At 39.9% G+C, this 23,733-nt stretch overlaps 1 protein-coding gene across 1 annotated transcript in view; it reads right to left on the bottom strand.

The window, feature by feature from the left end:
• The window catches only part of LOC122664238 (BTB/POZ and MATH domain-containing protein 3), a 31,248-nt gene that overhangs the window by 3,248 nt on the left and 4,267 nt on the right, over positions 1–23,733 (bottom strand). Inside the window, exon 3 of the mRNA XM_043859980.1 lies at positions 3,319–3,589. Coding sequence (XP_043715915.1) covers positions 3,319–3,589 — 271 coding nt within the window. The remainder of the gene's footprint in view (positions 1–3,318; positions 3,590–23,733) is intronic.

Here is a 23,733-nt window from a genome sequence, read left to right as displayed (position 1 = left end):
CTATGGGACGGGCATCTCATTTCTCACAAATTGCTCCATATTTTCTCCCAAGGATGTCACTTTGCTACAAAGCTTTGACAGTGCATTTATGTCCTTGAAACTTCCATATTGTCCCTCCAGGTCATTTTCCATGGTTTAAGCGAACCTTTGTGAACATTTCTTTTTGTGTGCGAGTGGGCGGATTAGTGGTTTCTTGAACTTTGTTGCCCTAACAAGGTTACAATCCCTTGCCACATGGAAAACATAAAAGGGCGTACCCAGTGCACAAGGCTCCCGCCACTGTGGGGTCTGGGGAGGGTCATAATGTACGCAGCCTTACCCCTGCTTTCACAGAGAGGCTGTTTCCAGACTTGAACCCATGACCTCTTGCTCACAATGGAGCAAACTTAACCGTTGCACCAAGGCCCCGCCCTCTAAAATCTGGTCAAGTTTCAGCCCCAAACAAATAGCAGAAGTGTCTTAAAATTGAGTATAGAGAAAAATAAGAATAATGTAACTAAGTTCCATTATCATGAAATGGCATTCTTGAACTTCTATGAAACCCTAAACTGATTTAACCACTTTCTCTGCTTGTTTCAGGCTAAATTTGGACCACTCAGATGGGCACAGGGTCCTCTATCACATGGACCCACTTTCACCAATCCCTGTCTGCCACATGGCAAGCAACCATAATAACCATGTAATATAGACAAAGTTCAAAAACCATCCTCACATTTAGCTTTCCACTTTAATTAAACTAATATTCCCTTATATAAATAAATTTCTTCCACTAAATATTATTAGTTGAGAAAGGGCCTACTTATTTGTTAGTGTGTGTTTAGGTGGATTACACAGATCCTACTTTGTTTAGAAACTTCAAAATAGGAATCCCATCCCACACTTCTGGATACCCACATTTATTCAGGTGTCTAGATTATGCACGGTAATATGTTAATTAGAGAGAGAGAGAGAGAGAGAGAGAGAGAGAGAGCAAAACCACTTAAAGGACTTTTTTTTGGGTGGGGGGAAGCGGGGTATTAAATCTTAACTCTTAAAGGATGGAGTTATTGAGCAGCATAACCAATCGTTACAAGCCACAAGGACAACAGGGAGACAACAGATGTACCTTAATGCATGGACACCCCCCTCCCCAAAAAAAAAAAGATGCATGCAAATTAAAATATTCTCTCTAACTGTTCAAGAATTTGACAGCAGTTATAGGATTATTTTATACTATAGATAGTTATAAAACATTTAAGGACTTCAAAATATATGGCATCTCCATATCCTATTTTTTGGGGTTTGCTGGGTCCAACAGATTTTGTTCACGCTTCCGAACACTTCCACTTGTACAATGAACTTAGATTTCTTCACTTGGTGATTTTCCTATTTCAATGACATGAACCTGAAAAATAATCACCATGTACCCAGTGACTTATGTAAGTGAAGGTTTGGATGAATTGTTTATTAAAGATAAATTCAGTAGTTGATATGTTGTAAAACTTAAGATCCATTATTTAGTCAACTTTTCAACCATTATCTCTCCAATCTATCAACATGCATGCATCAAATCACACCTACACTGTTCAACAACCAAGTGATGAAGCTCGTTTGGGTCATGGCAGGTATTCAGTATTTGATGGAAGGTTTCAAACTCTTTATGGGTAGAGTATGATTTGACTCACCTTCTTGTTTCTCCCTCTTAATTCCTATTACATTTAGATTTTGTTTTCTTTCCTAATACTATCCATATAGAGTATATAATTTCTTAGGCAGATCATGTTCCAAGCTTTTTGTGACCCTAAACCCTACATTATTATATTGAGGGTTGAGGTCTCCGTATCCAAAGGATCCTCATCACATTCCAGCTGCCCCTTCTCAGAGAGAGCGCGAGAGCGAGAGAGAGAGAGAGACAATAACGGTACAACTATCTAATAAAATCAAAATGGATAAAGTGGCGTTGACCAATTCTTCAGCCTTCTCAGACACGGATAGATGAGGGAGCAGATACATCATCTTTATTTACCAATGTAGAATATCACATCTGTTCACCATCATTATGGCTGTCTCTGAGCCAAAGGCTGTGAAGCTTGGGCCAACAGATATTCCAATTAATCAATACGCAGAGATATTTCATTCCCATTTCCAGCTAAAAACATTTAAAAGATTTCGATGTATTTTTGTCTGAGACTTAAAGCCTCCTCAATGCTATGTTTAGCCCCAAGATAATGAGGGGAAAAAAAAGAAAGTTCGTATATACCTAATTGCCACCGTTTGATTGCAGAAAGCACTAAAATGGTAAGAAAGTGAAGAGTCCAGAATCAAATTTTGGAACTAGATTTTTTTCTGCTTTAAAATGTAAACAGAACCAAGGGTGAAAGGGCCAAAAGAGCTAGGTGACAAGCGATCAAGACTCTTCAAACAAAATCCAATACCCAACTGACATCTCTCTTACAGTCTCTTCAAACCCCCCCCCCCCTCCTAAAAAATATAAAAAATGAAAAAAAGAGGTCCAACCCAACCCAGTCCCACCCTACTACTTCAGCTGTAACACTTTATTAAAAAGGGTGTACCCAGTGCACGAGGCTCACGCCACTGTGGGGTCTGGGGAGGGTCATAATGTACAGAACGTTACCCCCGCTTTGCGGAGAGGCTGTTCCCGACTCCGCAATGGAGCAATCTTACCATTGCACCGAGGTCCGCCCTCAGCTAGACCACTTTAGTGCTGCCTAATAATTTTTGTTTTAAAGTTTCAAAACGGAAACTATTTCTCCTATCGTGTTCTCCTATTTTCCCTATGTAACCAAACAAAAGAAAGTACTTAACTTTCTTTTCTTTTTCTTTACTCAGTTTCCAAACACCATGGAGAAGCAAAAGGGAATCTAAAAGTATATTCTCCCAGGGGTCCACATGCCAAGGTATAACAAATGAAGAAAGTCCACAAACAATAGGCATAGATGATTTAATCTTTCCAAAGACCAAGAAATAAGAGTAGTCTAGGTAAATACCTTACTACCTATAGATCAGGAAAATATAATGGTGATAGCCTCATTGAAATCCAATCAAACGTCAGCAACAAATTAAAAAGGATCCTAGGTCTTGCACCATAGCTCAATTAGTTCATATTCAGAAACATAAACTTGAACTTGTGGGTTCAATCTAAGCTAACCCAGAAACATTTAGGGTGTGAACATCAAAGGTATTTCAACTGTTGTGAATATGCTAGGGTTTTAGTTGAAAAGCATCATTTTTATGCAGTTACCTATAGAGATCAGAAAAATATTCGAAGTTCTCATAAAATAAAAAGTGCATCTCTTGTGTTCTATGGGAAACACCCACCTCCCAAATTTCCTGCAGCAAACATCAGACAGATGTTCTTCAGCTGTGAGCATTGATGTTGCTCTGCCAGGGCCAGTGTTGTTGCCACTGTGTCCACGGTAATTTCTTCACACAACTTGGCTTCACATAATAGCTTAAGTCGTTCCAAACCAAATCTATCTGCTGCAGCTAACAGATGCTGCACCATAATTGTTGATGTGCACATAGAAATTGAACCTGTGAGTTCACGTACATCAGGAAGCTCATCTGAATACATAAATTGAAGCATGGCCTGCAACACAAGGGAGGTACACTCTTAGACATAAAAGAAGAACCAAGGCGGAAAAGATAAAGGGCCATCGCAGAATCAGAACATCTGTTTAGATGCACAACCACATGAATAGGCACACAGAAAAGTACTGTCAAAAGCTAGTGCATGGGCCTAAACAGCCCAAAGAAATCCAAGGCCAGAAAAATCACTGAACCTTGATCATGAAGGAAATAAATCTCCTAGCAAATTAACCAAATGTTTTTTTTTTTTTTGCGTGGGGGGAGGTTCAGTTCAAGGATATGGTTTGAACCTCGGCTCAGCTCACAAGTTTTTATTTAAACAAGCACTGCCACTTCTAAAAACCATCACTGGTGCAGAGACAAAGGAGAGGTGACATGTCAGTGCCTCCAATGCCTCCTGAAGAAGCCCCAGGATCTGCATAACTTGCTCGTGAAACATCTTTTCATTGGATAAAATGTGTGAAACATAACAATCATAAAACCTAATGTACCATTAACAAATAGCCTTCACAACGAACAGGAGTAGTGTACCCTAGATTATAATACAGTAATATTTGTACCAGCATAAACAAACACATAGTTTGGTTTTGACTTTTGAGACCCCACCCCCAACCCTAATTGGTTGGTGCTCTTCCTGACAATAATGAAAAAACAATCCAACCCTAGCTTAAGGAGAAATAGAAAAAGAAATAGCCATACTCAAAAAAACATACAAGAATTCCAATCACTCAAAAAAAGGGGGGGATTGATGGAGTACATCAGATGTTTCAACCACTGCAGCCGTTGGTGAGGGGATGCCATTATGGGGGTGGCAATTAGTAAGTTTAGGAAGGGGGAAATATGGTATGGAATTTATTGGGGCATAATACAGTTTAAATATTGAAATAAATTGCGTAAAATTTGTTAAAAAAAAAAAAGCAAAAGGTAAAAATCTGGAAACAGATGCATTTAGGTATTAAAGTATAATAAGTTTCTATATAAAAAATTCAGTACCAAAATATTGCTATTATATAAATATAATATAATTTATCATATCTTTTTCAAGTTAGGCAAGAACACGAAACACTTTAAACCATATTCCCTGCAGTTGACTCCCCTTCTAAAATACACTATATCTTGCAAGAGCAGGTATTTCTCAGTGAAGACCCCTAAAATGGGATATTTAGATAAGTGCATTTGCGCACTTGTGTCTGCCACATGGCAACTTGACACTCAATACTTTTGGACAAACTGCCAACATTCACATAGTAAATTCCAACCTAAAAATTATTCTATCACGTCATGATCAGCATGTCTATTTTGGACAAGATTTGGACAGCTATCAATTTAAAAGCAAAAAAGTTGAATGCTTGGTCAAAATAAGATTGAGTTCTGGTCTGAAGTTTGAAGACTGACCAGCCAAGATGATCCCCTATTTATCCAACAGTTGGAAGTACCCACATCAGCTTCCATTGATTTGACAAATAAAAATACAAGGGAACAATTCACCACATGAAGGGACAACAAGACGAGCAATGGAATTTGAATATCTACAATCCTGAGGGATGCACCGTCTTTAGAACAATTGGATTAGCCACCAGACCTTGACATGGCAAAACTAACCATCCATTACGCCTATGTAGATCTCCATCTATATGCTGCCAACTAGAGAACCATTTTGCATCATGTAATTTACATGACAAAAAAATATCAGAACCCAATTACATTAAATTTTCCTTTCCTTTACGGCCATACAAAAAATTGACGAGGAAAAGGATAAATAGAAAAACAATATTCCCTCAGCACTCCAAAGAAAACAAAAGCAAATACAGATAGTTGTTTTTTCGTATTTGCATTGTATATTAAAGAGAAAATAGAAGTGAAGTATTACTTGAACTATCAAATACAACTGAGAAAGGAGAGGAGGGGGGTCCCTGTGGTAGACTTCTAGGACATTGCACCCACACACACACAGAGGGGGGGAGGGATTGAAAGAAAAAAAGGGAGTGACTGGGGCCAATGATCAGGACAGTTGAGAGAGCGAGAGAGGAGGAAGGGATATAGGGAAGTGATGGCCCTGTTTCTGCCTCTCCCTAGATTGCATCTTTGGTTGAGATTCAGCAGGTGGATGGTTCTCCCCTGCTTGGAAAAAAAAAAAACTCGTCCACGAGTTTGATAGAGATGCTCCATCAAATCAACAAAAACTTGCCACGTCATCAGACCAGGCTGCCTCTCCCAGCAGTTGAATCTCACAACTACACTGGGCTGGTTTTGGGGCTTGTTCCTGCGGCTACACATGGACCTGTGATCTACATCAGTTCTCCCCATCTTGAAAAAAACTCATCCTCAAGTTTGGTAAAGATGTCGAATCGACTTGCATGATGAATCTTCAATTGTAAGTAGAATGCAGCAACCGTCGACCGTGTCTACCACCCCTCCTTAGCTCTGATGCCAAATAATGTAAGACTAGAACCAGAATAAGTCTAATCCCAGGCAGGATCAAATAGCCAAGAGCCTTAGCAACTAGGTGGGTGCCTAGCTGTCATCTAATGACATAAGGCAGTCCTATAAATTGTAAGTATATTTCATTGATTCCCCTATTAAAAATAATTCCATTGCGTTAATATTAACTGATGAACTGTAGTTCTGGTTGTCTACCCTCATTCATAAAATGAAATTTATTTATATAATAAACAAGTACATTTTTGTTTATTTCTGGTGTAGGATCTGCACTTCAGGATCGATTCTGGAGGACAACCAGATTGAAATCAGGTTGTGCAGGACCAAAGTAGGGTAGGCTATAAGACTTTAAGGCTGTTGATGGCGTTGGTAATGGTGGTGAGGGGTGAGGGGTGAGGCTTTGAAGGGAATAAGAAAGAAGATGCATTTTAATGATAAAAACAAATGATAAATTTGGCAAACTAGAGTCCCACTAGTTGCCCACCATAGGAATCCCACCTAGGCATGCCAAAAGAGATCCACTTTTGGCCACTTGAGTCCACAAGCAAGAGTTCTCAAAGGGAGCAACTTGTTTCAATTCATGGTTGCCAAGAGAGGCTCCCACGGTTCTCTTATATAGGGAGGCTAAAAGCCCACCTTAATGACATCAAAGACAATAAATGATAGTAAGGAATTCCATGAGACAAAAAAGAATTCCACAACAAAGATATAACTAGGGACTATTAGACTTCTACCTAAAAACATGAAAGGACTCTTAAATAAGCCTAGGAAATAAGAAAAGGGTCATAAACATGCCTTGGAATACAAAGAGTCAAGCACTAGAAACTAGGAGAACCAAAGAGATACTTAATACTGCCTTGGAATTTGAAACGGCACAAAGAATCTGTCAGAATTCGACTGTTCCAGGAGTCCACGATTTGACTGAGGATGGCTGGATCTGAACCAGGCCAGGCTAGGCAATGGTTCTGGTCTTGGACTTGGGCGGCTTGGGCCTGCACAAGTGACTTTTGGAGAATTGGCGTGCTGGACTATTGGCCGGTGGATGCCCTGCATCAATTTCTTTTGCTTTCCACCATAGACAACCTCAAACCCTCCTTCACTCTCCAGTCTCCATGTCTCTTTCGCCTTTGCAACTCGAGCATATCTACTGCCTCTTCAAACCTAGGAACAGGGCATCATTGAAGGTCCTGACAAGCACAAAACAGTAAGGCCTTCCCTCCTCCTCCAGCAGTGGCTGTGACGCCAGTCCCTGCTCTGCTGCCTCTCTTCATCTGCTTTTTCTTCCCAGTGGTGGCAGCGTGGTTTCTCTAACAGTTTCAGTCACTTCTGATTCTGATTTCATCTTCTTCCTCTTCTTCTCCACAAGTGGTAGCAACAGCAGCTGCTGCTCCCTCTTCTTCTCCTCCCTTTTCCCTTTCGATTTCCTACTTTTCCCAATTTTGCCCTTAGGTTTTGAGTCTGGGTGCCTAAACTTGGTTCTCTATTGCCTTGGACCTCAATAGCCGCATTATCCAACTACAGTCATCACTCTTTTTTTCTGTTTTGTTTTAAGGGGTATTTTTGAAAGTTTATTGTGGACCTCATCTAGTTATAGGCATAAGTCATTAGTTTTTATTTGGATCTAAGTTGTGCTAGATGTTTAGGGGTTTTAAGGAATTCGTAGTTGGTCTTATGTTATTAGAGTAGGATGCAATACATAGGCTAGCTTTACAAATTACTTAGTCTAAGTGAAGAGAAATAAAGGACATGGAAATAAAGCAATTTTTTTTTCTGTGCAAGTCTAGGTGCGTGCAATCCATAATTCTTGTTTCTGTCAATTGGTTTTCCATTGGTATAACTCATACCCTCATCTTTTTATCAAACCAGTGCTTCAATATAGGTATAATATTCAAGGATATTGTCCAATGTATTCTTTACAGGCAATGTTCACAGCACCTTTTTTCCATACAAAACCCCTAACCATTAACCACCAAAATTTAACCCCGCCCCCCCCCCCCCCGAATATCTGATTCTATCAACTGAAACCTAATGCAGTGAGTACTGCTTGTTACTTCACTTCTCTTATATGTTCTTCAATGCTGCTCCAAAATAAAAAAGATAGACCACCCAAGTGTTTTAATCAAATTTCACTACCAGCTCCCCAGGTTTGTAGCCTGTCGTTTAGATATCAGAGCAAATCATTCCATTTCCTCAGTTATTCCCAGTGTTGGGTTAACAGCAACACTAAATTCCTCTATCAAAACCATGGAAAGATCAAACAGTTTTTAGCTGCCCCAGAGACTAAATTTAATACTCTCAATGATTTCATTGTCCAATCTGCCATAACTGCAATTGCTTTAGTCATCGAATCTACAGCCACCCCAAGTTCAACAGAGTACTCTGGACAACATGAGGTTCTTTCTTCAAATACTGTGCCAAGTCTTACTAAAGGAAGTTGGTGGATTTAGGCACATTGGGAAAAATGAAAAGAACAATGTCAGGCTGTCTTTGGTATGGTTTATTATGTTTATCTGACACAAACATAAATAGAGGTGTTTGGTATGATTTATAGTACTTGTTTCTATTTTTTTTTTTTTAAATCTATAAAGAGGTGAGGAGGTGTTTATGATTTATTGACATAAAACTGTTTATTGTTGTTTAAGCACTAAATGTTAATGAACACGTGCTATATTGGTCGTTAAGTTAGGGTAAAATGGTAAAAACAGTCATTTTTTTATCCAAGTCTTCCTTTAACAACTCCTTACCCCGCCAACTGCAACACCGCTCCGCCCCTGCAACTCCCCCATCCCCTCTTCCCAGACCTCCACCCATTGTGACAAAAAAGAAATACTCCTTCCGTCTTCCACTCTTCCTCTGTTGAGAGTTCATAATCACAGAGATCAGAAAAGGGAGACGACTGGGAAAGAGTTCAAGAGAAACCGGTTTGCCTCCATCGTCTTTGCAGGCCACGAACTACCAAAGGCCGTTGCTCATAGTCGCTAGTAGATCTCTCACATACTGAGTTCGTCTTTGTAGTCCATGATCTACCACCACACAGAACTAGTGCTGTGATCGTTTTCCAAATCCGGATAAAATGCGTAAATTTCGGAGCTTGTTTCCCAAGTTCCTTTAATGTTCCTCACATCACTTCACTTTTCCCGTTGTCTTCTCCTTCTGAACTAACTTCGCTTTCTTTTTTTCTATCACGCTTCTCATGGATCATTGAGATACAACCAGGTTCAAGAAAGAATTCATCGCGGCCAGATACAACCAGATTATTATGCGTCTCAACTGGGCATTCATCTCTGTTTTGGTTGAAAATAAGTTGGCTGAATGAGCTTCAGTGGGTATATTTACTGATCCTTTATTTTCTGCACTTCATCTCTATCAACTTGATGCGGAACCCGGACCATAAAACCTGAGTCGGGTTCTCTATGAGCCCCCACCCGGTACCCAGATAAATAATCAAGTGGATGGCAAATCTGTGATTAATGATTGTCAAAGTAACAAAGAAAAGGAACAATATGTGGATAACAGTGAAGTTGTATGGTAGGGGCAAACTAGGAAAAGTAAGGGATTTAAGAACTAAGGGGAGGGCAGTTTCGTAAGACCACCTTAAAAGGAGTAAGTATCGTGGGAAGGGGAATGGTTGTCTTCAACCTCTGAACACAACAGAACCAGTGGTGAAGGAAGTCCCTTGCGATTGATACAGGCCTCCAACTCGAGCTCCAAACACCATAATAAGCTTCGAGTCAATTCCAGATCACGGAAACACCATCAGGTAAGCATCAGTACAAAGACCAACTCCTGAAACTAGGTATGGCGGTAGAACTGAATTCAGCATTGATTAGAGGATGGGTTCACGCAGCAGGGTTGCTTCAGGGCCAAATAAACTAGGATTAGAATCGCCCCTGTTGGACACACCCGCTCTGGAAGTTTTAAAGAAAGAAAAGGAAATGAGGGGAATTGATCGAATCTCTTTCAGCCCAACTGATTCACCAATAGAAGGAAATAAAAAAGAAATACAAGGAAGAAGGAGAAAATAAGAGGAAGAGGGGGAGGGAGAGAACACAAACTCACTGGCCACGCAGGCTTCAACCAAATCTCAATTCAATAGTTTTAATCTTCAACTAAATAAATTCTTGGACTACAAGCATATAAATAAGAAAATAAAAAGACTTTAACAAGGAAACAACATCCTAAGATATCTAACAAAAAACAAACTCTAAAACTAGCAAACGTATCCAACGTTCTAAAATAAACAGAATAAAATAAAATAAAATATATTATCCAGGACCTTAAAGCTACCCTTTTGGAGATTACGGGTTTCTCCCTTGGTTCCCTTCCAGTTAAGTACCTGGGCCTCCCCCAAATCCCCTCTAGATTGACTGAGCGCCACTGCACCCCAATGCTTGATCTCATGCGTAAAAGACTTCAACTGTCAAAGGGCAAGCTCCTTTCCTATCCTGCAAGTCTTGAACTGATCAGATCAGTCCTCCAGTCCACCTATCTTTATTGGTCAGGTATTTTTGGTATCCCCCAATCGATCATCTCAAAGTTGGAAGTGCTTATGTGTTCTTTCCTTTGGAAGGGTTCTGAGACTTCCAGATTTCTTCACCCTACCTCCTGGGCCTCGGTCTGTCTTCCCAAAGCGGAGGGTGGCTAGGGTCTTAGGCGTATAAAGGACACCAATTCAGCCGGTATTTTAAAATTGATCTGGAAGATTGCCTCCAAGAAAAAAAGTATTTGGATTGACTGGGTCTATACACGATATCTTTGAAACAACTCTATTTGGACTGTCCCTATCCCCCCAGATGCTTCTTGGATTTGGAGAAAGATTGTAAAGTTCAGACCCCTTACTCTCGGTTCTGTTACTTCCTTGACTGATGATGAAGCCTTTGGCTAGATCACTAGCACCCTGCTGGTGTTTTACTTCATTTGGTGGGGGACAGAACTATTTATGGTTTAGACTCTGACAGACTGGCCATGGTCTCCCTCATAATCCAGGGACCTTCTTGGGTCTCCCCTTGCCCCTCCCCTCTTAGCTTGACCTCATCTGGTCTGCTCTCCCAAGCATCCGCAAAGCTCCTCTTGGCAGGGGTGACAGGGTCTTTTGGAATGCCTCTCAATCAAGCATTTTCAGACTGAAATCTGCTTGGAACCTCATTAGATCCAGTGGTGAAGTTGTAATCTAGTGCAAGGTAGTTTGGTCCCAAGCTGCATCCCTTGTCATAGCTTCACCCTATGGCGTGCTCTTCGCTGATGTCTCCCCACGCAGGCATTCCTTATTAGTAGACACATCCCTGTGTCTCCCCACTGCATCCTTTGCTAGAATGGGTGGGAAGATGTGGATCACTAGTTCTCCAGCTGCCCATTCTCCTCGAAGATCTGGTCATGGCTCATTGCCTCCTTCTAGCCGGTTCGTCGGCAGATCGATCCATTCCATAGAGAATGGATTTGGGCTGATATGACCTCTGGAGGTTCCTCCTTTTGTGACCGAGTGAGTAAACTTGCTTTTAGTGATGCTATTCACCACATTTGGCTAGAGCGCAACCTTAGAAGATGGACTACCAACTCCAAATCTTTTCATCAGATTTGGGATTCAATCTCCTTTGACATCAGAAGCAGACTATCGGCAATTCCTTCTCGATTTATCGACTCCCCCAGAAATAGACACATTGTTTCTTAGAATTTCTCCTCTGAAGGGTTGTAATTTTGTTGATTTCTTAGCTCCTTTTCTTTGTTTGTAATTTCTTGGAACTTTCTTTGTTCTTCTTGTATCCCCTTTTGGGGCTTTCTCTCTATGGTTAATGAATCTTTATTCACTCAAATATATATATATATATATATATATTTATTGATGCAGGTGTACTGCTTTGGACTGACCCAAACCCATTTGGGTATCCATGTGAAGATGAACCGGGACCAACTGGGTCTTTGGGTTCAATAGGGTATTTAATTTATTTATTTAAAAGGGTTTTTATTGGTGAGTTTATCATGTAATTTTCTGTTTTAGTTTTAATACGTTATTTAGTAATAGAGTCTATCTAAAATTTTTTCAAAGTTATGAGTCCATTAGAGTTAAGGTTAATTTCAGTTTTAGAGTTTAATTAGGAGTCTTTAATTGTTTTTCTTTTAAATATCAGTGTAATCAAACAATAATCAGATTTGAAGGACGAATTTTATTGAGTTGTTTATGGTGCCGTTTGGTACTTAGCAATGGTCGTGCGACCTCTTCCTCTAGCTCTTTCTTTCTTCTTCTTCTTCTTCTTTCTAGTTTCCCTCCTTTTCTTTTATTTCTGTTCTTTAAGGACCTATACTGTTACTCTGTTTCTGGCGGTAAAATCAGCCCATATTGTTGAGTTGAACCCCTTCGTGTGTTGTCTTCTACCACCTGAACTTTGGTTCCCTGAAACTTTACCCCTGGAATGATTCTGCAGTTGATCTTTGGTAGTAAAACCGTATATTATCTGTATGAATTGAAACCTGCAAACCAGGTTGCTTCAAAACCTCCACCAAAAATAATTTCAGGGATCTTTGTTTGATGAATCGAAGGCTGCCTTGCTGGATTAACACTTGGATCTCGAAGGGTTGTGCATTGTAATTCAGTTTCCAGAATATTGGCTTGTTTGGGCTTGGCATGTGTGATTTCTTCTCATCGCAAATCTCTCCCCTTCGGCTGGTTGCTACAGTGCTACCACTGTCGTTCAAAGGTAGGAGATGACCGATTGTTTTTTTGTTTTAAAAACCCTTAATCTGGTTTTTCCATTAATACCCTTCTTTTGTTTCACTATTACTTCTTATCCTTAATTTGTGTCCCATTTCAAGTATACCCCTATTCACTTGTTTTCTCTTTATATAGTTTATTCCATTAAATTACAATCCTGCCACTCCTTTACAACTTCAGATTAATTACAATTCTGCCATTGCTCTTTATAAATCTTGATTTATCTTCTAGTTTGCCATTCAACTTTGGATTTGAGTGCTTCTTTTCTTGGATGGGCCCTTAAGCAACCCAATAAGAGTTATTCCAACCCGGGTCTGCATTAATTATCCTACTAAATAAAATAAATTCCTAGGAATCCTACTAGACCAAAAATCCAAATTTGGACCCAGTTCTCGGTCTGGGTTCCCAAATGGGTTCGGTTCGGTCCATGGAAGCGCTCCGGCATCACAACTGCTTATATTTATAAGGCCATTAAATTGCTAAATTGCCCAATGGTCTGATCCCACTGTTCAAGGGTCCTTTGAGACACAGTTCTAAATATTGTGCTGACTACACTTTTACCTGTATAGCTGTATAATAGCTTTGTAATGTGCAGGTTGTCACATCCTTTATTCACCGAATGGTGAACAGGCTAGGATCATCAATGTTCCCTTACCTTTTGAAGGCATTGGATTAATTGCTTGTTGAAAGTGAGGTAGGATAACAGTATTATCGGTTTCACTTTGTGACAAACCAGCACCTCTAACCAGTACCTATAAGTAGAGAGAAAGAGAAGAGAAGAGAAGAAGACGATGGAGGAAGAAGAGTGATGCGGATCCAAGCACTAGGAAGAAGAAGCCGAAGCCATGACTTGGCTGTTCTTTATTTTCGTTGGAGCCTTTATTTTCCATACTTAGTTTTTTTTTGTGTTTTAGTTATTAGGGGTAAAACAGTCTTTTCCCTTTTTATTTACTAAGTGTTGCTTAGTTATTCCCTCCACGATTTTAGAGGGATAAGTTGTTTTGTTTGTTTAAACTTGTACTCCTATTTAGAGTACAAGTATGCTGATTGTAATTAGGAATCAGATTAGGAATCACTAGTCCTAATCTGACTAGGATTGATTTGGGGCTCTAAATAATAGCCATCGTGAGCAGGCTCCCCGACTAATTTTCTGCATAAAATTTCCTGTTTTCAATCTGAGATTGCTGCCATCGTGCTGCTGCCTCTGCTCCTCTGCGAGCTTGCATCCTTGTGGAACTCAAGGTGGTGAAGGGTGGGTGGACTCCTACGACTCCTTGCATTGTGAAGATCGGGAGGTCATCTCAAATCATTCAAGTTGCTGCCATTACAGTGAGTTGAATCTACTTTATTTTAACCTTCTTCTACATAAGCCTGATCTACAGTTTTTCATTCATCACACCCTAAACTCCATTAAACCTGCAACTCCTACCCCAACTAGGACTCCCTTGTAGTTCCAGATTTAGCCCTCACCTTCGAACCCTACTTCCAGCCCACAATCCCCACATCACCCCCACATTCGACCTCAACCCTAGCCTATAGTATCCACCTAACCCCTCCATCCCCTCACTCCGTTAAACCCTAAAACCTGCAACCCGATTCTGCCCAACTGCAAAGAATTTTAAAACCTCTCCAAAACCTAACTTCTCTATATTATTAAGACCTCCTAAACCTGCATATTAAAACCCTATAAACCCCAATATCATTAATCAACCCTAACCCCAAATTTTGTCCTAATTAACCAAATCTGTCCCATTCGGCCAACCCTATTACATAACCCTAGTACCTTGGTTCCTAGTGGGACTTGTCCTACCTAGGACTACATTAAAGAGGCTGAACCACAATAGATTCAATGTGTCCATCATGTTCCTCTCCAGCTTTATTTATAACCTTGCTGCTACTACAAATCAGACTCTCAATTGGAAAATAAATCCAGGAAATCCTACTTAGCATACAAGATTAAATCTAGTTACCAATTATAGAAAACAATTGATTACCTAGAAAAGGACAATATATACCACGATAGGGACACTCCCCCTACCATGGTCAGCTACCCATTCAACCACACATACAAAGTTATACACCCCTACGGTACATAAACTATTGTAGCCCCACGATATAATCTCTAACAATCCCCCTCAAGCTGGAGTATAGCAAAACGGATCCAGCTTGGATCAACAAGAACATATATTAAAGGCAGCACCAATCTTGAACATAAATAGCAGTTGTTGACGCCAGTGAGCATAGAGAGAACTTCATTTAGGTAGTAGTATCAACTCAAGCACACCAATCATCAGCAACATCAGTACATACAAAATTGCGGAGTCAGATAAACCCAACATAACCATCAACAACGAACAAAATATATGGTGGAGACCACCAATCCGCAACCCAAAATATCATATCAGCAACAGCAACATCACAAGAAAGATGCAGCATCCAACAGCTACATCATAAGCCCTTCTTAAGGAAGGCAGGTAGTAAGCTTCACAAAGAAGACTAATAAAAGTGCAAATATGCAACAATGTGATTAGTATCACATGATTAGTAAAGATTAGATTCACTCATGAGCCCCAAATAGAGGTCACGCATAAAATTTGCAGCACAGGTAGTGCGAACTAGGTAAAAGTGCAGGATAGGTCACTACAAACCAAATAGCAGTGCCAGTATCAAGTTGTTGGGGACCAAGTAAGTCAGCATCAGGTTGCTAGGAACTAGACAGCATAAGGCTGTCGTTATACACCAAATAAATTGCATTGTTGTTGAATGCCATCTTCATAGATAAAAATTGTTGCTAAGGACACAAACAAATAAATAATGATAATCTTCAACAGATGACTTGAGCTGTTGAGCAGATAATAATGATAATCTCCAATCTCCCCCCTCGCGTGTAGCATTACACGTGGACAAATAATAACCAATAATCAGACTCTCAAAGGATGAGCATCACAAAAAATCCTATAATCAAGAGCAATTGCGAATAAAATCCCAATAATCTCCAATAGCAATAACAACCATCACTCCATGCAAGTACCAATTTTGCAACAAAAAAAAAAAATCAACCCCAAACTGATGTGATTGAGTACCCACCAAAGCAATAAAATTGCAAAAATACAAGACTGATGGTAATTTTGTAAATTTCAGCCACACTTATTGATGCAGAACTATCACCAAACTGGGCTTCATTTATTAGGAATAAGTCTAGGGTTGGGATATATACATGTTGGGCCTTTGATCCCAAGGGTTTTCTATGTAATAGGCCACTTTAATAGGCCTGGAATAGGAGTATATAGGTTGCATACGGGATTAGCCCAATACTTAGTCTTATTTTTATGTTTTTAATTGAACCGGCTTAAATTGGTTGCATCCAATTGGTTCAATTGGTCTAATTTAAGTGAAACATTCCTATTGGCTAATAGGTTCTTATATCCTATTGGCTAGTATGGAATCTTCACTTAAATTAGTTGTTTTAAGTTAGATTCTTTTATTTTAAGTTAAGTAGGGGTATTTAAGTCATTGCATGTTTTAATTACTTAAATTAGATTAGATTCTATCCCTTCCACGATTTGAGAAGGAGAAGAAGTTAGATTGTATTAGGACTTGGCCTTTGGCCCTTATTATAAAGATAGTGAATCGTGGAGGGCTTCCCCACATTGACATTTGAATAAAAATTACTGTTTCTGCTGCTGGCCGATTGCTGCTGCTGTTCCTGCTCCCTTGAGTGTGCATCCTTGTGGATTTCAAGGTGGAAAGGGTGGGTGGATTCCTACGACTCCTTACGCCATGACGGCTGGGAGGATCTCTCTCTGAAGGTGGTTTCATCCTTCATCATTCAAGCTGCTGCCGGTAGATTCCAGTGGTGAGCTTGAGTTTAATTTCTATTTTTATCATTCCTTCTCCTTCCCCATTCGATCCCTTTATTTTTCTATTTTATTTTCATAAACCCTAGGAGGATCTCAGTTCTGTCCAGATCTGTTTACCCATCAGAAATCATCCAAACTTTGACCACAGCCTCCCCCCACAGTCCCCTAAACTCGATCCTAAGCCCAGCCCTATCCATCCATCTAAACCCTAGCTTTAGTGATTTCCCTAATTTCTAAAAACCCGAAACCCTAACCCTAATTCTGCAGGAATTTTAAACTGAACCAAATCCTGTTTTTTTTATATCATAATAGTCCCCTAAACCTGCATATTAAAACCCTATAAGACCCATTCCCAAATTCCCATCCTAAACCCTAGAATTAACCTAAAACCTAGGCTGTCCATTTGAACCAGCAGCACCTTTTGTTATTTGATCCTGTTGTTTGGCTCCTAGTAGGTCTCCTACCTATCTAGGACTACATTACTTATGAGAGCACCCAAGCAAGTATACTAAATAATGCAATACGGGGTTCCAAAACCCTGCTCGGATTGCTTATGGGCCCACCAAATCAACAAGACTCCAAGGATTAAAAGGCAATGGCAGCTTGATAAATAACCAGAAATTTTCAAGGGGCTACTAGCAAATAGAGAAGCAATGGGACATGAAGGGAATTAGTATTTATTGTTTGGGGATAGACTAGGCAATAACATGAAATATGGATATATGCTGAATTGGGCATAAAGATGAGGGTATTTATGGAAAGTGAAATTATTGAGAGAGAGAGAGAGTCACAGTTAGGGCTGCAAGTTTGGCCCTGTCGGCCCTAGCCCGCCCTGAGCCCGAACAGGGCTTGGGCTAAGATTTCTGGCCCTGAGGGCGGGTTAGGGCCAGAAATTCCTGGCCCTGAGTCAGGGTCGGGTCGGGTCAGGGTTGAGACCTCGGGCTCAGCCCGGCCCTGATTTTGACCCTGAATTTTGGCCATGTGGAAAATTCTTTATTTATTAAAAAATATAAGTTATTATATATAAACAAGTCCCTAGTGTACTTGGTAGTTTGTGGTGCATAAAAGTCAATTGCTACCAGCAGGTCTTGGGTTCAAGCCTCCTCTTTCACATCTTTCCGAGACTTATTATTTTAATTTGCTTATTGCAGGGCCAATCAGGGCGGGTTTGGGCTGGGCTTGGCCCGTCAGGGTCAGGGTTAGGGTTAGGGTATTTAAGCCCTGAATCAGGGTCAGGGCGGGCTTGGGCCCAATTAAGGGGACTCAGGGTTGGGCTAGGGTTTTAAAAAGCCTGGCCCAACCCGACCCTGTTGCAACCCTAGACACAGTGCATGAGGGAGCGCTACTGTAGGGTCTGGGAGGGGCAAATGTACCCAGCCTTACCCCTTGTTGTGCAAGAGAGGCGTTTCCAAGTTTTGAACCAACAACCAACAGGCATAGTGCAACTTAAGCGCTGAGCCAAGGCTCGCCCACTAAAGTGATAAATTATGTGATTGAAAGAGAGCGGAAAAAAAAAAAAGGATATCACCATGGGGGACATGGGGGACATGAAATATTACGAGGTTTGAGAAACTAAACAAAGCAACAAAGGAAACCCATTTGTAAAAGGAAATTGCAACCTCCGCAACCAACAATTTAGGGGGGCATTAAAGGAAACTAAAAAAATAAAACAAGGAAAAGATATCGTGACTGTCACAACCATAGTTCTAAAACTCGCCTCGACTCAGCGAGAACTCGACTCTCGTCTCGATTTTCTGAGAAACCGAGACGAGATGGCATACGATACATAAAAGTGCAATATCTCGCCGAGATCTCGGGTTGACCCATGGAAATGACCCTTCTACTATGTATTTACTTACCTAACTTGACAGAACTCAACATATATCGGCGAGATCTCGGATCTCGGGTTGACCCATGGAAATGACCCATCTACTATGTATTTACTTACCTAACTCGACAGAACTCTTATATGCTTGTTGTGGAGCACTATATTCAACATTGCAGCAACACTAAATCATGGGAAGTCTATGTGACACTAGCGGGGACTGAATACTTGATTCAAAGTCATTTTATGTGATGATAGTTGTAACACTGTTAAGCAGTTTGATGTATCACTTTAACCTTTCTGATTCTTATTTAAGTTGTTTAGCTATTAATTGAATGTTTTGCTTGCTTTCTATTACTAAATTATGTGTAGAGTAGGGTATTTTAGTACATCATCGCCTACCAACCTATGGTCCGAATTGAAACTCATATTGGACTTTGTTTTTGCAAAATCTGATAGTGCCATTGTGTTTAAATGGCCTAAAATAGGCTGAATCCCAAGTTTCAGACCCAAAATAGGTCTAAAACCCACCGAGTTGAGGCTTCGAGTCGGAAAAAAAAATGCACCAACTCGGCGAGATCTCGACTCGACTCGGTTTTTCCAAGGGCCGAGTTGGTACCGAGACCCGAGTTTTAGTACCTTGGTCACAACCAGCAGGAAACCCATACCGATTTGCAGACTTAACTCTTAAAAGTAGGGGCAACTATGGATGTAAGAAAAAAAAATAAAGACAGAGGACACTTATCGTGATGGAGTGAAGTCATTTTCTTCCTTAAATTTCCGAGAACCTAGGGGTTGTTGGTAAATTTTAAGGTGAAAACCACGGGAGGAGCTCAAGGCGGTACCCACGGAAAGAGAGCAACAAATCGTGGGTCATCAACCTTGGACAGCAACAAATTGAAGACTTATCTTCTTCAACCTTCAACAGTAGCTGAGAATATCCTCTGAAATACACCATCAAATCGAGAATAAGATCAAGAGAATCAGAGTTTGATTTCACAGCAGCAAACCAGAGTTTGATTCCGCAAGTAAATCTTCGATAGCAATCGAAGCACACAGCAGCAGCGACAATGGACTTCGATCAAAGTAACCAACAAATAGATGTCTACGATTCATCAACAGCCAAGTACCCCTCCGAACCAGCAAGCCTTCGAACCTTAGGGCAGCAGCAAAAATCGTAAAGAACACGATAGTAGCACCACAATAGCAGCCTACAATAATCAATCAATCGGCAGTAACTGGTATGATCTTCGTAAAAAATCTTCATCGGAACCCATACGAAAGCCTAGTTCTTCTTCTTCTTCTATGACCTAGGGTTTCACCATAAACCAGAGACTGGAACGACTCTCAAAACAGGTACTGGTTACGGCTTTGATACCATGTGACAAACCAGGACCTCTAACCAGTATCTACAAGTAGAGAGAGAAGAAGACGATGAAGGAAGAAGAGGCTGAACCACGATAGATTCAACATGTCTATCATGGTCTCCTCAAGCTTTATTTATAACCTTGCTGCTACTACAAATCAGACTCTCAATAGGAAAGAAATCTAGGAAATCCTACATAGCGTACAAGACTAAATCTCGTTAACAATTATAGAAAACAATTAATAACCTAATTCCTAAAAGAGGAAAAGATATACCATGGAATGGACACTCCCCCTATCGTGGTCAGCTACCCATTCAACCATACATACAAAATTATACCCCTACGGTACATAAACTATTGTAGCCCCACAGTACAATCTCTAATTCCAATTTATTCACAAACTTGACATGGGGAGCAATATGAGTTAAAGTTGGACGATTGCAGAGGGAATCGATCACAATGGCTCCGATGGAGGAGAAATATATTCTGTACATACGTATACCAAACCTATTTTTCGTTCTATAATATATTCTGTCTATTAGTTACCAAACGATTATTATTATTTATAGTTCATAACTTATTATCACAAATGATTTCCCATAAATAGGACATAAACATAAATATAAATGATGCCAAAGAGAGCCTCAGTCTTCAAGCTACAGTTCTATTAATATATAACAGCATGAGAAGAATTAGTGCTAAATTTCAGCTTGTGCATAAGATTAAAGATTGAAGGAGACTGGAAAAAGTGAAAAGTTTTCAGTTTTCACAACAAAAGGAAAGTTTCAGTAGAAATTTTAATCTGTAGTCACTGACGGCAGTCATAAGACTAACATCACAAAAAGGAAGTTGTAGACAGATTTAGGTTGTGCACTGAACCGCCTTTCAACTCCCAAGCCCTGCCTCGAGGATTAGGTTGGATAGTTCAAAGAAGTTCAAAAATCAGCAAAGGTGTTGGCAACCTTTGCAATGCAAGATCATACAGATGAGCAATGTTGGAAGTAATGACATGTTTCTGTTACAATAAGCTTATATCATACTGCGTTAACCCTGGTAACCCAGCAAATGAGTTACTTAGCATGAATTCATAGTCGACTCTATGTCTTGGTATCTATGCAAGAGATAATTATTCTGATTCCTTAGAAATCAAACGCACTACAGGGAGATAAGCTGGTTCATCTCATTCAGATTGTTACGTCACAAAATTACCTTAAGGAGAAGAAATATATGGATGCTCAAAGTTTCTGACAAAAGAGTCCATAGGTTTCAAAGAACTCAAGGATGTGCTTAGTTTAAGATTACCAACAAGCATCACATGCATACAAGCTTTTAATTCTACAACGTTGAGTTCTTCTAAGGAAGACTGATGGAGGTTGTCAAACCATTATGTTGTGAAGTCCACTTGGGACCAAATCGAAGGTTCAGCTGACTATTTCATGTTGAGGAATAGGTGCAATTATAAGGCTGCCCACTTGGGACCAAATGAGGGTTCAGCTGACAATTTCATGTTGAAGAATACGTGCAATTATAAGATTGACAGCCTAGTTGAGTCATCAAGTATTTTTTTGGAGCGGGCGGTTGGCCTCATCATGTTTTTAGCATGTCTCATTATTTTTTATTTGGGCTTGAGTTTGTGCTAGTCGTAATAGGGTTTGATGTAGTTTGGTATATTTTTATCTTCATTGGGTAGGATGGATTGTATTGAATAGTTTCACAAATTAATGAGTCCAGGTAAGAGAATGAGATGTGGACTTGACTCAATTTATAACTTACAGCTTTGGGGAACAAAGTATTTTTCTGTCACAAGTGGTATCTTTGTAGATGGCGAACCATTCATAATTGACTTGAAAATTTATAGCTTAAACATAGTAAATAGACCACCGCTTCTAAAGATTTTTTTTTCTTGTTCCTAATATTCTGCAATTCCCTGATACTTCATTGCTTCTGTCAATTGATTTCTTATTGATACCATAATTTAACTTTCTCTTCAAACCTCTGTATTTTAACCAACAGATACTATTCAGGATACTCTTCAAGATATCACTGAAATTTACTAATCATAGTAACATTCACAGTATTATGTATTCACTTATAATTTTATATTCTTCAAGCCCTAACTTTGTTCCATTAACCCTAATTCAAACCTCATCCTAAATCCTAATCTCCCTCACCCTAAACCCAGAAGTCCAACTTCAAGACCCTGATTCTATTGCTATATTTCCCTACCAACACTGGATGTTCCTTTCATACCAAACCCTAACGCTTTGCCTTGAAACTATACACTCCCCGTTCTTGTATCCATTCTGTCAACATAAACCCTAACTTTTTGAAATTTCTAAATTTCTTTACTTCTCTTATTGTATGTCTTCATTGCTGGCCTAACATACCGACGATATATGTATCACGTGTTCAATCAAGTTTCACATAACCAGCTTCTTGGGTTTGTGGCCATAAGAGATACGATCGCCTAGATTGAACCGTTTTGAGCATAGCTTTTGAGATCAGTATTATTGCTCAATATGAAATGGTATCAGATAAGTCCAATCCTATTAATCATACACATTGGATTGGTACACCCATTGCCATTATAGGGCATCCGCTCACAGGATTCAGCTGGTCATTTGGAACCTCTGGTACATAAGTCAAGTTAGTATCACTCAGGAACGATACTCAATCTGACATCGAGGTTATAAATCATTTTTAGTTTTGAGGATCAGGATGATTGTCTGATCCACTGAGACAATTGAACAATCCGCCATGGATCAAAGTGATAATGGCACTTAGTAGTACATTTCAGATAATCTCAACTGATACTTGAAGAGACAAGGTTAAACATGCAACAAATGCTACCTTGATGCAGGAGCAATTCCTTGAACCGGCCCAAACCCAGTGGGGAGCCCAGATGTCCAAATTAAGTTTTGGTCCAGTAGGATATTATAATTTATTTAGATTTATTGTTTGAGTATATCTTTATCATATAACCTTTTACTTAGGCTAGAATTCCTTTCCATGTTTTAGTTTTAGAGTTTATTTCAGTTTTAAAGTCCAAATTAGAGTCAAGTTTTGTTTTAGTTTTGGTTAAGGATTAGGATTGTTAGTCTTTAAATACATGGGTGTAACCAGAAAAGGTAGGATTTGGAATATTGAATGAAATTTCAGTCTGGTGTTGCCACCAAGAACTGTGATTGTGTGCTCTCTCAGTCTCTCCCTTCCCTCTCTCCCCCTCCTCTGATTTTCTCTCTCCTATTCCTAGGTACAATTTCTGCTTTCCCTTCTTTATTCTTCTTCCTATCATTTCTCCTACCTGAGTTCTTAAATCTCCTTGACGGTACTATATTTTCCAGCGATATTGACGGCCTCAAATTTGAGGTCGATCTCCTTCATCACCTCCTTTCTCTCTCTATAACTTTGGGCGACCATCACTCTAGTGCGACACTGTTTGCAACTTCTTTGCTGAAAATCTTGCTTGAATCGAAGACTACAAGCCAAACTCAAAACCAGTCCTGGATTCTGCCTCCAAGACTAGTTTCAGCAGTGTTATTTCTTTCGATTATTGCTTGTTTGTTTCGATAGCTGCATGCATACAATAGACCCACGTGTTAACTATCTTCACCCAAGATTTTGTGTCGATTGGATTAGTAAGAGAAGAAATCTATTGACTGAAACACAACTGAGTCATCACTGGTTGCTGCCTTCTTTGTTTCTTACCGTGACTCAAGGTTGACGACAGCCTACGTCCCCTTCCTCTCCCCCATGCTTCTCTTGTTTTTTTATTCCGTTAATTTCCTTTAATGCCCCTCACTACCTTTCTTATCCCCTTATGTCCTTCATTTAGAATTACATCCATGTTTGTCCCTGAACAATAAATACTAATCCATGTTACCTCCTCTCCTCTTTACTTGCCTAGTGAACCCTTGAAAATTCTGGTTTGTTACGAGATTACCACTG

Source organism: Telopea speciosissima, chromosome 1 (genome assembly GCF_018873765.1).
Source record: "Telopea speciosissima isolate NSW1024214 ecotype Mountain lineage chromosome 1, Tspe_v1, whole genome shotgun sequence".
Taxonomy (NCBI): domain Eukaryota; kingdom Viridiplantae; phylum Streptophyta; class Magnoliopsida; order Proteales; family Proteaceae; genus Telopea; species Telopea speciosissima.
Note: the sequence above shows the minus strand (reverse complement) of the source record. Positions and strands in the feature narration are given on the sequence as shown.